The sequence below is a fragment of the Carassius gibelio genome, chromosome B18 (genome assembly GCF_023724105.1).
Source record: "Carassius gibelio isolate Cgi1373 ecotype wild population from Czech Republic chromosome B18, carGib1.2-hapl.c, whole genome shotgun sequence".
Classification (NCBI taxonomy): Eukaryota; Metazoa; Chordata; class Actinopteri; order Cypriniformes; family Cyprinidae; genus Carassius; species Carassius gibelio.
Window position 1 is genome coordinate 18,870,570 of NC_068413.1, and position 13,543 is coordinate 18,884,112.

Sequence of the window (13,543 nt, forward strand, 5' to 3'; positions counted from 1 at the left end):
AACTTCATGAAACATGGTCTCTACTTAATGGACTAATGATTTTTGGCATAAAAGAAAATCAATAATTTTGACCCATACAATGTATTTTTGCTATTGCTAAAATTATACCCCAGTGACTTAAGACAATTTTTGTGCTCCAGGGTCACAAATGTCTGGGTTTTGGCTTTGTGGTCATATCTGCTGAAGGTAATGAATGAAAAGTTGCTTGACCAATAGTCTGCAGGCATTGTATTCATAATAGACCAATCATGGCATGTGAGAAGGCAGGATATACGGAGAACATCAAAACAATGCAAATACGCAAGTACATATAATGTATGACAGAGTCAATCAGAAAACGAAGCAAAAACCCAGACATTCTAAGCAGTTTAGACATGTATGTATGGACACCCTAAGCTAATTGGTCAGATTTAACTGTTGTTTACACTGATCTACAGAAGAAATATTGCAACTTGTTTCATTAATTGGATTAAGCTGATTGATTGGATTAATAGCTGATTTTTAGTGCATTTATTACATGAATAAAAACTATTCTCATAATTTTGACTTTATTCTTTAAACATTAACCATGCATTCATGAATTGTATAATGAACGTTTCTATTCTCCTTTTTTTAATGTGGCAGTAAAATTCAGACTTTTTTTCTTGTGTGCCTAAAAATATTATTATTATTATTATTATTTATTAATTTTTTTTAACCAGAGCTACTACTAAGACTTTTGTCATGCCGCCAAACCTTATCTCTGTGTTTCTTATTTGTTTTCTTTTTACCGCAACCATCCTCTGTCATGATCAAAAGAGAAAACAGCTCATCCATGTACAGGTTAGCGTCAGACAGTGAACAATGAGCTTGCAATTTCTGATTGTTGGTGGCATTGGGTTGAGCATGTTGTTGTTGTATGCCACAGAAGACGCTCACCTGGTCATGCCTACACTGCCCACCTCCATCTGTGCTCAGCAGAGAGAACTTGCAAGCAAAATTAAGACAGAAAGTAAGCCCTGTTACCTGACCGTCACAAATTATCTGTAAACACTGTTCTTCAATGCGTCCAAATGAGCTGTGTGCTTCTCTGTGGTTCCTCTAGGGTTCCTCTTATCTTAGGTCTGTGGTGTTATGCTGCCTTCAAGTCCTTGTGGGAATTTCCTACTCAAAGTTGTGGACGTTTGGGTGTTGTAATTATAATGGAACGTGATTTTAGTTGCAAAATAAATTGACAATTTTTATATTTCATACCATTTAAATTCAGGAACTATTTTTGAATAAAAAGGTGTATGATTGATATTTAAGTAATGTTAATATTTATGTGTGACCACAGTTTTTCTTTCCCCCCTCCACCCAAGCTTTTTAGAAAGTATTTATTTGTCTGTTTGTTTGTTTATATAACAGCATTGATATAAAAAGTATATTGTTATAAAACCATATAATTATGTAAAGACTTAAAAACTGTATCAAAGATCTTTATAACATCACAACAGATTATTATAAATATAAATATAAATGGCCACTTTATTTCTCCCGATATCGTCTCAGGAAGATGACATTTAAACGAGATGAACAAATTAACATTCCTCAGAAAACTTTATTGATCATATTTGATAATTAGTAGCCTTATGACTTTTCTATTAAAAAGGGATTATAAAGTAAACCTAACATGCATCTGTCTATCATTTCATCTTGAAATATAACTAATAATGTAATTTATATTTATTTTTATATTGACTCTGTAAAAATCAGTAAAGATTTAACAGCAAAAAGATCAATCAGAGGGCAAAAGGCATTAAGTTTTGAACATATTGATAACTTAGAGACCTTATCAAATGCATTAGGGATATTATAGGTTAATTCTTAAAATGATAAATGTATGAATCATTACTGTATGAATCGTTACTGACAGAAAAGCTGGGACTCATTTATGTGTGCTGATCTCATGACTTGAAGGCAGCATTCGTTTTCACTGATTAAAGCAATGTGAAGTGGCATGGAGTAAATAGCAATTTTATTTATTTTAATAGTTCACACCAAGTACATTATATTCGATGACACTAGGATAACACTTGTCACTTTCCTCGCAGACCTCAAAGGAGTGGTATCAGCCAAGAACGACATTCGAGTGGAAATCGTACACAAAGATCACAACGCAGCCCGAGAAAACGAGGATCACTCCGCCATGAAACAGCTCATGGTGAGTCACACTTCTGAAGGAAGAAAGCCATAAACATCCCACTCGCCATTGCTCCATTAGTACCCCAAAATCAACAAGCTAGTTCATTATGCTAGTCCCTGTCACATCCGTAGCTAATGAATGCTAATCATCCCCACCCCAACACTAATAGAGCCTATCTCCCTCGCCTCTTCTAACGTCAAACCCATGAATAATGCAGCATAAGCGTGAGAACCCCGCTGGCCTGCATGCCTATATTTAGCCCCCAGCCTGTATTTCCGGAGACGACATGGGCATAGATGTAACCATAGTGATGCCAATGATCAAGTGGTCCTTTTCTCCTGGAGCCTAGGGTGAACTTCTTTTCACTCATTCAATTTCACTCATTGTCACACAAGCCTTTCTGGGCCTGGAATCAGAGTTCTATTTGGGTTCAGGATGTATAACAAGACTTTAGACAAAAAGTAAGAGGACAACTCATGAAGATGCCGTTGAATTGCAAATCTTTTGTTAAAAATAAATAAATAAATAAAATCACAGGAGATTGCCCCAGTTGAAGTAGCTTTCCTTCTGGAATATCTTGAAACATTTTGGAGCACCGAAACTCACACAGTGAGAGTAACCCAGATTCTAACGTGTGAATGGGTCTGTTGTTTAACACAGATTGAACAGGGAGAGTTTCAGCAGGAGTCCGTTCTGAAGCAACTTGAAGTACTTCAGGAAGAGGAGAAGGAGTATCAGCACATCAAGGTATGTCTCTATGGGTTTGAAGGAAATGCTATAAGAAAGAGAGGGGTTGTTTGATATATGACACGCCACTAAACATCTTCAATGTATATTTGTATAGAACTGTCAATCTAATAGTGATTTTGTTTCATTTTTTTCGATAACATGTTAGGAACACACATTTTTAGTTCACTTTAGATATTCTACAGAGTAACTGACATAAGAACAAAATAAAAGGATAGTTCCAAAAAATGAAAATTACCCCATGATTTACTCACACTCAAGCCATCCTAGGTGTATATGACTTTCGTCTTTTAGACAAATACAGTCACAGTTAAATTAAAAAACAAACAAAAATATTTATTGGATCTTCCATGTTTTGTAATGGCAGTGAACTTTGGTCAAGATTTTGAAGCATCCATCCATCATAAAAAGTACTCCATGTGTCCGGGGGGTTAATAGAGGCCTTCTGAAGTAAATCAATCCATTTTTGTAAGACATATATCCATATTTAAAACTTTTCATACCGCAATCTCTTGCTTCCACTAACTATTGTACACGTGTTCATAAGAGATTGCTGTTCCAGTGGGTGATGTAGGACGTAGGTGTAAAGTGTAAACTCCGGTGAGAAGTGACGGATGCATAAGTGCTAAGGACATGGCAAAACACGATTTGAATTCACAGATTAGAAGTACAAAAGGAGGAGCTTATGATATCGGGCATACGAGCATTCGTCATCCGCTGGAATGCCACTCTCTCATAAATCAGCAAACGACAGTTAACGGAAACTAGAGATAACAGTTGTAAATATGGATTTTTTTTTTCCTAAACAAACACATCGATTCACTTCAGAAGACCTTTATTAACCCTCCGCAGTCGTGTGGGCCAATTTTTATGATAGATGGATGCACTTTATTTGACTTCAAAATATCACTTTCATTATAAAAAGTGGCAGGACATTTTATAACTATTATTATTATTATTATTATTATTATTATTATTATTATTATTATTATTAATATTATTATTATTATTATTATTATTATTATTATTATTATTATTATTGTATGTATACTGTATATAACTCACATTGTGTTGTCTGAAAGCAAAAAAAAAAATTCACATACACCTAGGATGGCTTGAGGGTGAGTAAATTGTCTATTGGAACCTTTCCATTAAATAAAAAGTTCTTAATAGTGGTTCTTCAGATTCTATAATAATAATAGCAATAGTAATAGTAATAGCTGATGTGTATGTGATGATTTCCTTGTTCATGTACAAATAAAGTTCTTCTCTCATAATTAATATTTCATCTTCATTGAGCTGCAATGATAATTCAATTTCTTGACACATTTACTGATTATATTTTAACTTCGTTAAACACCCAATCTAGGCTTGACTTAAAAATAAAAAAGCCATTAAGTAAGTGTTTCTCAGTCATTTACTCAAACAAGAGCTCTGTCAGGGGTCTAATATGTGTGTGAATTGCTGCCTTTGCAGAGACTCTAACACTTTAGAAATCACACGTCACGAAATGAAGCAGTTTTAATGTGTAACTGAAGGAATGTGTTAAGTGCTTAAAAAAAAAACACTATTACACACTAATAGCCCAAATATATTGGAATTAAATAGCTTGTCCATGCAAAGTACATATGTATTATTTTTTGGATACGGTGTAACAAGAAATTAACAAAAAAGAAGGTTTTTAAATAAAATATTTTTTTAAAACGCAATTGTTTTCATTTTCAGCACTTATGCATTAGCAAATTCATGCTCTGTTAAGATTTTGTAATGAGTGTTTGTAGTTTATGGCAGGAAATTACTTAGACGATGGATACTTATATTTTTGTTCAGCCAAAGCCCTTTTTATTTTAACAAAATGAATGAAAGCCTTATTAGCAATTATAATTAGCCTTTACACATTTGCACTGATCAGAGTATTTTAAGTGTTCAGATACAAATTTAGCTAATTTAAATGTGAACTTAAAGAATAACTATCATAATTATAGTTTGATTAACCTATGATCCCATGGTTAAAGGGGCGTTCTCACTGACAGTGACTGAATTGCTGGAGGTTACCAACTCTTTGTGCATCTGGTTTCTAGCACTCATTACCATGTAACTGCATGGCAGCAGATCCATGTACTCCAATTGGAAGATGCTGTGTTGCTTTGATGCTTATTTGTCTAACATTGAGCTCATGGTCAATGGTTCTGATATCGACAGCTCTTTAAAGTGAATTGTGGTTGGCCCGATGCACAGATAGCCTGTATATATATATATATATATATATATATATATATATATATATATATATATATATATATATATATATATATATTTATATAATAACCCATAGCAGATCTACACAGGTGGAGCTGGGGAAGGTGAAGGGTTTTGTAGTAACTCTGAAAGTGTGCCGTGAAAAGCTCTAGTACTTAATAGTTTATGATTTTCACTAAGATTTGATGGCCTCCAGTATATTTTGCTGTATGAGGATTATCAAAGCAGAAACCAGTAAATTGTTTCTTTAAACACCTCTAAAGCTTGCACAACATATACCACTTCCTGGATCAACATTTTACTTTGTAACATTATGCAGTTTTAATTTATATGCTGTCTATTACTGATGATCGCAAACTATAGTAGACACATTTAAAAGTAACATCAGAAAAGTTCATCAAAGTTGTCCTGTGACAAGAACAGGTATTGTTTTGGTTTTAGGACAACTTTGATGAAGGGTTCTTATTCACTTCAAATGACTAGTGAAGTTCTTCAGGTGCGGTTTTAACACGAAGGCTACGTTTACTGGTTTTGGTTGCTTCGCTGTCATTTTGAAAGCCCTTTACCACCATTTTTTTTTTTTTTCATGATATTAGTGTTATGATGTTTGACTCTTTGCGCACATTGACATTGTTTGTTAACGCATTGTTTCTCAAAGGACCCAACAAATGGATACTACAGCGTGAACACCTTTAAGGAGCATCATGGCACCCCAACCACGCTGGCCGGAAACCAGACTGCAGAGCTCCGCCGAGACCCTGCCACAGCCACCACCGGCAAGCAGCGGGTTCCCACTGGAATGTCTTTCACCAACATCTACTCTACATTGGGTGCCGGACCCAACCGTCTGTATGACTACAGCCAGCGGTTCGTGCTGGGCATGGGCAGCAGTTCCATCGAGCTTTGCGAGCGAGAATTCCAGCGAGGATCGTTGAGCGATTCCAGCTCTTTCCTGGACACACAGTGCGACAGCAGCGTCAGCAGTTACAGCAAGCAGGACGGCTACGTGCAGTTCGACAAAGACAGCAAGGCTTCAGCCTCCTCCTCGTCCCATTACTCTCAGTCATCATCCCAGAACTCAGACCTCACGCGGCCACTGCAGAAACGCATGCAGACCCACGTCTGACTGCAGGAGATGGACAGAAGACAGAGGAATCCAGTGCTAGGATTGGCCAAAGGGGATTGAACCCCCCCCACCCCCCAGATGAGAATCAGGAACCACTTCAAGCACATATAGCACGCCAGTTTCATTTTATCCTCCACTTCTGTTGCTTTTAAGATTTCTTTGATTTATGTGGATTTCCTCAATTGTCCAGATCTTATTTACAGCTCTGAAAAGCCTTACCAGTTTCAGAACCTTGTCTTGGTCCTTCCAAATGCTCTAAAAATCTGGGCCAAAAACAGTGTGCCACAGTGATGTTACTTGCCAACGTAAAAGGAACCTCTGAATAGAACTAGTGTCCTTGTTGTAGTGACTTTGAAATGGCTCGGAATGTCCTCCTCAAAGAAAGCATAGCAGCATTGCTCAAATGAACTCTTTGAAGACAGTTGATGAAGGCTACACTTCATAACTCTGTAGTCCATTCACTCCTCTGCACCACTAGAGAACAATGCTCGGTTGCTCTTGTACATTAAAGCACAACTGTTAAAGTTGTATGTAAGACTTCTCAATGCCTCTACCACAGCTAGCTAAACAAATTATATATATATATATATATAATTTGGACAAAAAATGTATGAACTGAATTAACAACTAATGTCTGTCAGAATCTTTGGATTCTGGCCCTTCTGACAAAGGTTTGTCTGACATACAAATGTGAGATGTGGCTCTGAGCTGTCGGTTTACCATGCAGAGATGGGATATATTTGTGTACTTTGTTGTTCTTTCTTTCTGAAAATTCTTTATTTTTAGTGTTTTAACAACATGGTTTTAAAATTAATTGGACTCGCACTGGGATCTAGGAGAATGATGTAATCTGCTTGCCTTGAGTAAGACTATTTAAGGCGTGTAGACATTTGTGGTTGTAAGAGGGATTTTCACTTTTTTTTAAAAAACTCTTATTTCCAAAAAGGGTTGATTTGGGTTGGTGTGAATAATGCACCAATGGTCGGAAACGATGTGTTTGAATTTTAAAAATACACTCGTCCTGTTGTGAGAAGTCGAATTTTGACACAAAAAAAAAAATATTCCTTTTGATTCATAAAAAAAAAAACATCTGTGCTTGTTACACATGTTCTAGAGATCTTTTCAAGCTGCTTGTTTCTTGCAGAGCACACATTTTGTTAACAGTGAAAACACTGTAAATCACGATCCGAGTAGTTCGCTTTTTGCTCCAGATTGAATCTGTCTACTGTTCATGTGGTTGGCGTTGGACTGTAGAGCATTGATTACTCTCACTGTTATAAGTGAGTAATTTGTGTACATGTTTTTTGAATGGAGTGTGGGCATTCATGCTTAATGTAAATGTATGTTGTTTTATTTTCCCTTTTTTTTCAATGTTTTAGTCTACAGAACTGAAATTGCAATTCATGACACTACTGATAACTCAAGCACTTCTAGACTCGACACTTGTAAAGTAAAACCACTCTTCGACCTGAATCAGTGTGCTGGAATCAAGCTAACAACAATCAAGCTTCGTATGACATGTAGAAAGACACAAAATACACAAAAGCCAGTGCCGTGGTGTATGAAAAGCTGGAAACTAGAGACCAAATATAGTGACAAAACCTTTGACAAGAATAGCTCAAGACAGACATATTTCCAGCTGTTCTGAAATTATAACTCTTCCAGGACTCTTCGCAAGAGACTTTAGCTTAAGCCACAGTTCCAATGGTGCTGGCCCACGTGCTTTGCCAAAAGAATTGGGAAATCATCTGCTCTATTTCCCAATTCATTCTGCATTTTGGTTATCACTATCCTGAAGAGAAATAGTCAGACTGCCAAAAAAAAAAAAAAAAAGTCTCAATTATAGCAACATGTTTCTAGTGCTAGACTAGAGTACAGCCATTATCTATGTGGTGTTACATTTAAGTGGCATAATTGTATAAAATTGCCACTGACCCTTTATAACAAGGTTCAGGCTCATCCCAGTACGAGTACAAACTCTGCTTGCATCCGGTGATACCGACACCCTTTTTCGCTTCCAAAGTTTACCCGGGTTAGATGACACTCTGAACCTACATTTAATTGACTAACCCCTCCAGTCCTGCCCTGTTACTGCACAAACAGACAGGGTGTGAAAGCTATCAGTGTATTTTGCTTATCAAAGCTTCCAAAACTTCACTCCTCTTTTATCTCCTCTTCAAGTCATCACCCATTCTTCCTTGCTCATAAAGATAAATATGACCAGACGCGATCCCTTAAATAAACAAGGGGGAGGAGCTGTGGCATCTCCCACTTGAACCGCAAAGATCTTGGTTTTAACCCAGAGGAAGATTTGTGATTTGTACCGACCTGACAATCCCTCCCTTTAACCCGAAAACAAGAAACACTGCAAGGTGTGACGCCGCTGAGTCAGTCGGCTCTGTAAGCACTTTACGTATGATTATATTTGTGGCATTTCAATGGGTTTCATACATGAGTGCTGTTGGATGAGTCTAATTTTACAAATGGATTGGTGCCCATTGTGGGGCTTAAACACGAAAAGGCCTGTTTCAGTGCTGATAATGCAGCTCAGTCCTCACTACACTGTATATAAATCCCTCATGCTCTCTGTGTAAATTTGCAGTTATTTTGCTTTGTTCTTTAGTCAGTTTGATTCATAAAGTGCAGAAAGCAAACTGCACCATTGATGCTGTACAAACGATCACTTTATATTTGATATTTTTTTTCCTCTTTCAGCATAGCCAATGCTATAGCCATAGGCAGAGAAGTGTTTCAAATTAAATGTCCATATGTTTCTTACAGTACCTTGGCCTGTCATTCTGTATTCCAACACACAGCAATCCAGCTTGCAGCGTGCACTGAATATAGATCCGGGGTTTCTACACCTTTTGACCATTTTGTGATTACTGGAGAAATCATTTTACTGAGACTGACCAGAAAAGGCTATTTGCGAGGGAGAAGAAATACCTTAAAGCCGAGCATAACAAGAAATAGGCTCAATATTGAAGATATTTGTGGGTGCCCTGTAAATATGGAAAATGCCAAATCATAATTCTCATTTCATAGTATTATCAGTTTTAAATGCAGGAGCCGAAGTGTGAATACTTTATCCTGCACTGTAGTTTAATAAGGAGAGACAACATGTAAGGAGAGACAACAAGTAAGCCATTTGTAAACCATAAAAAGAAAAAAAAAAAAGAAAAAATTCTCTGTTTGTTTGAAAATCCACACATAGCAACAATGGCTCAACCAATGGCATTCGATTGAGGGCGTGGCTTCCTGTTAGTTTGTGTAATAATAGATTAGGGAAAAATGAGAATTCATTTTTGCAATTCTGTTTGGTGATGCTGGTTGCACAAAAAATATACACTTCTGCTTTAAATTGCACAGAAAGTCCGGAATTTTAGCATGTTAAAAAATATATATACATTGTGTCAATCACGCTTACACACTGCCTCCAAAACTTTCATCCGTTATAAAAAAATTGGACCCACTTTATATTAAGTGGCCTTAACTACTATGTACTTACATTTTGATTAATGATTTAGTACAATATACTTATTGTGTGCATACATGTTTTTACATTGTACTTATATTAAAAAAAAAACTACATGTAATCACATCTGTATTTAATTTCTGTAATTACATTTATAATTACACTATTGACCCATACTTTACACCTTAACACACCCTTAAACTTACCCATACCTACACAACCCTCTCCCTAACCTTACCCCTATCCCACCTCAATAGCAGCAAAAGTGTTTTACAATACAGTATGAACACAATAAGTACATTGTACTTATTTTTTTATGTAAGTACATAGTAGTTAAGGCCACCTAATATAAAGTGGGACCAAAAAATGTACTAAATGATAATAAAATAAAAAGGATAGGAAAGGATGACGAATACAAAAAAACGCATATGAAAATTCTCCTGACATGAACTGAATCAAGGGCAGTTATTGTACCGTTCCTTCTGCTGCTGCATTAACTTCCACTTTAAAATGCTAATACAGCCATATGGATATGTATTATTTGACATGAACATATGCAATAACAAATTATACCATATGGACTAGTCGATACGGTCTTAAAACATGGCAAAAGACTGAAAAATCCCTCAAAACAGTTCACCATTCATGTACAGAAGCCGCTATGTGCTAGAATGAGCATGGCGTCTGTAAGCAAATATTGGATTTGGGCTGTTGTTCTGTTTGAGTAGCTCTGCGTACTCTTTTGTAGCCTGTGTACTTTTCTTATCGCCCAGCCCTGGTGAGATTCAATCCCTTCTCCCACTGGAACGCAAGTCTTGCCCGCTTCACCGGATGGTCATACACTTACAACCAAAGCAAACAGTTGAACAAATACCACTCTGGATGACGGGCCAGGGTCATTGCCAGCCGCAGACAGCAGACCACATTTATGGCTTTTACATTTCTCCCCTGACATTTCAGGACAGCCAGGCGGGCTACTGGCTGATGAAATGTTAGGAATTCCCCTCCCTCGTGATACCGTTTTATATAGACCCCTCCATTATAATGATCCCTGAGTAAGTTTTGTTTGAGGATGGTTACATTCGAGGCTGTATTGGCATATTATTGTGTAATAATTTCTGTACGAATTGCATTGGTGAATTGTTCTCTGTAAAACAATCAGAATGTAGGTGAGCGGAATATATCATGATGTACAATGATGGGCAGCTCTTTCTGAATGGTTCGTATCATTCGTATCTTTTCTACATGTCCCGAGCACTCTCTTTGTTAGATTTTTATTTGTATTTTTGTTTCCAAAAAACAACAACTTGTTAGTTTTCAAGTAACATGCTACTGCCGTAAGAAACATGGTGTGTGCACAGAGGTCGGGAAAATCAATCCAGCAGTTCTGAAGTTATTATACTGTAATGTACCGGGGTTATGGAAGAAGGTTAACCACTATTTTCTCACAGTGACTCTCTCTATCAGTAAAAGCATTAACAAGATGTACTTTACCTGTAATGGTCCGTGATCTTATGATGCTTTGGCTCTGTATATTTCTGAAAGAAAATTGAAAATCATTGCAAAAAGAGTGTTGTCTTGATGTCTTTATTTAAACCAATGTGTCTGTGTGTGTGCATGTGAGGGTATCAAAGTGCCTCAAAGTCTATATAAATGAAAGAGCCAATCTATATTTAACAAGTAAAACTTCCCATGCCGCCTTCATTTCTAAGTGCATTTCATTGCAGAAAATTGTCACACGTTACTTTGAGTTAGTTGACTTTAAAGGCATATTAGTGCAGATATATTTTACATATTCCCTTAAAGAATCTCCTGATAACCCCAAAAATAATTTAAAATACACTTTCAGTTTTGATTGTACAGATAAGAGCAATACATCAAACAAATCTGTAAAAAGTTTACTTTTTTTGTATACATATATATATATAATTCAGGCTTTTTAATTTTATGTGTAATCTATGGTTATTACGTGTCTTCCAGTGAGAAAGTCCATAGTCTCACAATGTAAATACACCAATATATTTGTTTATATTTCTCTCCTCATTCAGTCAAGGTGACAATTTTCACTGGAGAAAGAATAGACAACTTTCTTCTGTATTTTAGTGGGAAGCAACAGTTTTACGTTAAATACGCCTATTTGTTTGAAATCTTTTTACTTCAACAGATGTTAATTGTTGGACAGGAGTGGTGTGGTTTACTTGTTTTTATCAGCCGTTTGGGCTCTCATTTTGATGGCACCAATTCAGGGGAACATTTCTCCAAATCCCTTCCCATAAAGATATAAAATAATCTACATCTTAGATGGCCTGAGTGTGAATTCTCAATACATTTTAATTTGTTTTAATGAACTATTTTTTTTAAATGGTTCATGCATTGCAATGCTTCCTGCATCACCATCAACATTAATGTCCAGATTTTGGCTTTGATTCTGTCATGTAGCCTGGTAAGTATTTGGACAGATGGACAAATTAATCTTCTGTAGTTTTACTCTCTGCTCATCCTGTTGACATGGAGTGATGGTTAATATGAGCTTGGCTGAGTAATGCAACCAGCAGTTATGGGTTTAAAATGCTTTTAGAAGACGGCTCATTAGCATAATACAGATGAGAAAAGTACTTAAAGTAGATTTTGATTTTATATGAAATGGTTTTGGTTTAGAGTCATTTATGTATTCATTTCTTTCCAGAAAACGGAGATGGAGTATTACAATTAATGATTATGAATGTTCTGAAATTCTTGTAATCAGATTACAGTTACTGATTTAATCTGATTTTTGCATGTAATACATTTACAAATACCTCTGGCCTATTTGCATTTCTGTGAGTCTGAAAGTGCATGAGCCCTTTAATAAGCAGATGTACCTTCATTTGCAGCATAGTACTGATGTAATGTAATTTTTGGAAACACCAGGAGGACTTAATCTCAGATAATGGTTTTACTAGTACAAATGTAACCCACATATCTCTCGTTTTGAATTTGTATTCAATTGAAATTGAGATGTATCTGATTTATTTTCTGTTCATGTGTTAAAAAAAAAAAAAAAAAAAAAACTATATATAAACATGCAGGATCCCTTTACGCCTCACAATCAGATGACTACATTAAAAGCCAGGTGTAAATGCACCCAAGATGCATTGTGATGGAATAACACACCACATTCAGAAGTTGCCAGCTAGAGCTTAAAAATAAAAATCACGGCTAAAACATCTAATGCACTCACCTGCAAAGGCAAAATGCAGTAAATGGAATTTAATACTCAATCTGAAAAAAAAGTTTTAAAAGGAGTCAAACTCACAGTGTTTCGTTTCATTTACAGAATTTTTTGTAATTATATTTATAGATGCATTAAAAATAAACAATTTAAAAATTATATTAACTATATTAACTAAACAAACATGTACACACCATATGTATATATACGTATTGTAATAGTCCAAGAAACAATGAAATGAATGTGGACTGTGACATGGTTAGTAAACTAAACTACTAGACTAAAATGGACAAAAATAAAATCAGAGAACAAAAAAAAAAAAAAAAAACACTATTAATAATAAATGAAAAATGTTTCACTTTTCATTGTCTTCTTCTTTTTTATTTATTTATTATTTTATGTTTTTGGTTCTTAAATTGGTCTGAGTTCGGTTCTTTAAGAGGACTTGTGAAAAACTTCAGTTATCCAAATGAGCAAATACAAGAGGATGCCTTTGTTTCTTTCCCTCGCCCCTCTTTGAAAATTGTGTTTCCTTATAATTGGACTTCTTATTTTATTTTA

The 13,543-nt window shown here is 35.8% G+C and overlaps 1 protein-coding gene across 4 annotated transcripts in view; it reads left to right on the plus strand.

Annotated features, from left to right (window-relative positions):
• LOC127977519 (kin of IRRE-like protein 3) overlaps window positions 1-11,339 on the plus strand; it is a 192,255-nt gene extending 180,916 nt beyond the window's left edge. For 2 of the 4 annotated variants that reach the window (XM_052582407.1, XM_052582408.1), the window contains exons 13-16: window positions 908-991; window positions 2,073-2,182; window positions 2,825-2,911; window positions 5,829-11,339. In XM_052582407.1, the coding sequence (XP_052438367.1) occupies window positions 908-991; window positions 2,073-2,182; window positions 2,825-2,911; window positions 5,829-6,296 (749 nt within the window). In that variant the 3' untranslated portion in view covers window positions 6,297-11,339. The remainder of the gene's footprint in view (window positions 1-907; window positions 992-2,072; window positions 2,183-2,824; window positions 2,912-5,828) is intronic. The other 2 variants (XM_052582409.1, XM_052582410.1) reach the window with 1 other exon arrangement.
• Window positions 11,340-13,543: the final 2,204 nt, after the last annotated feature.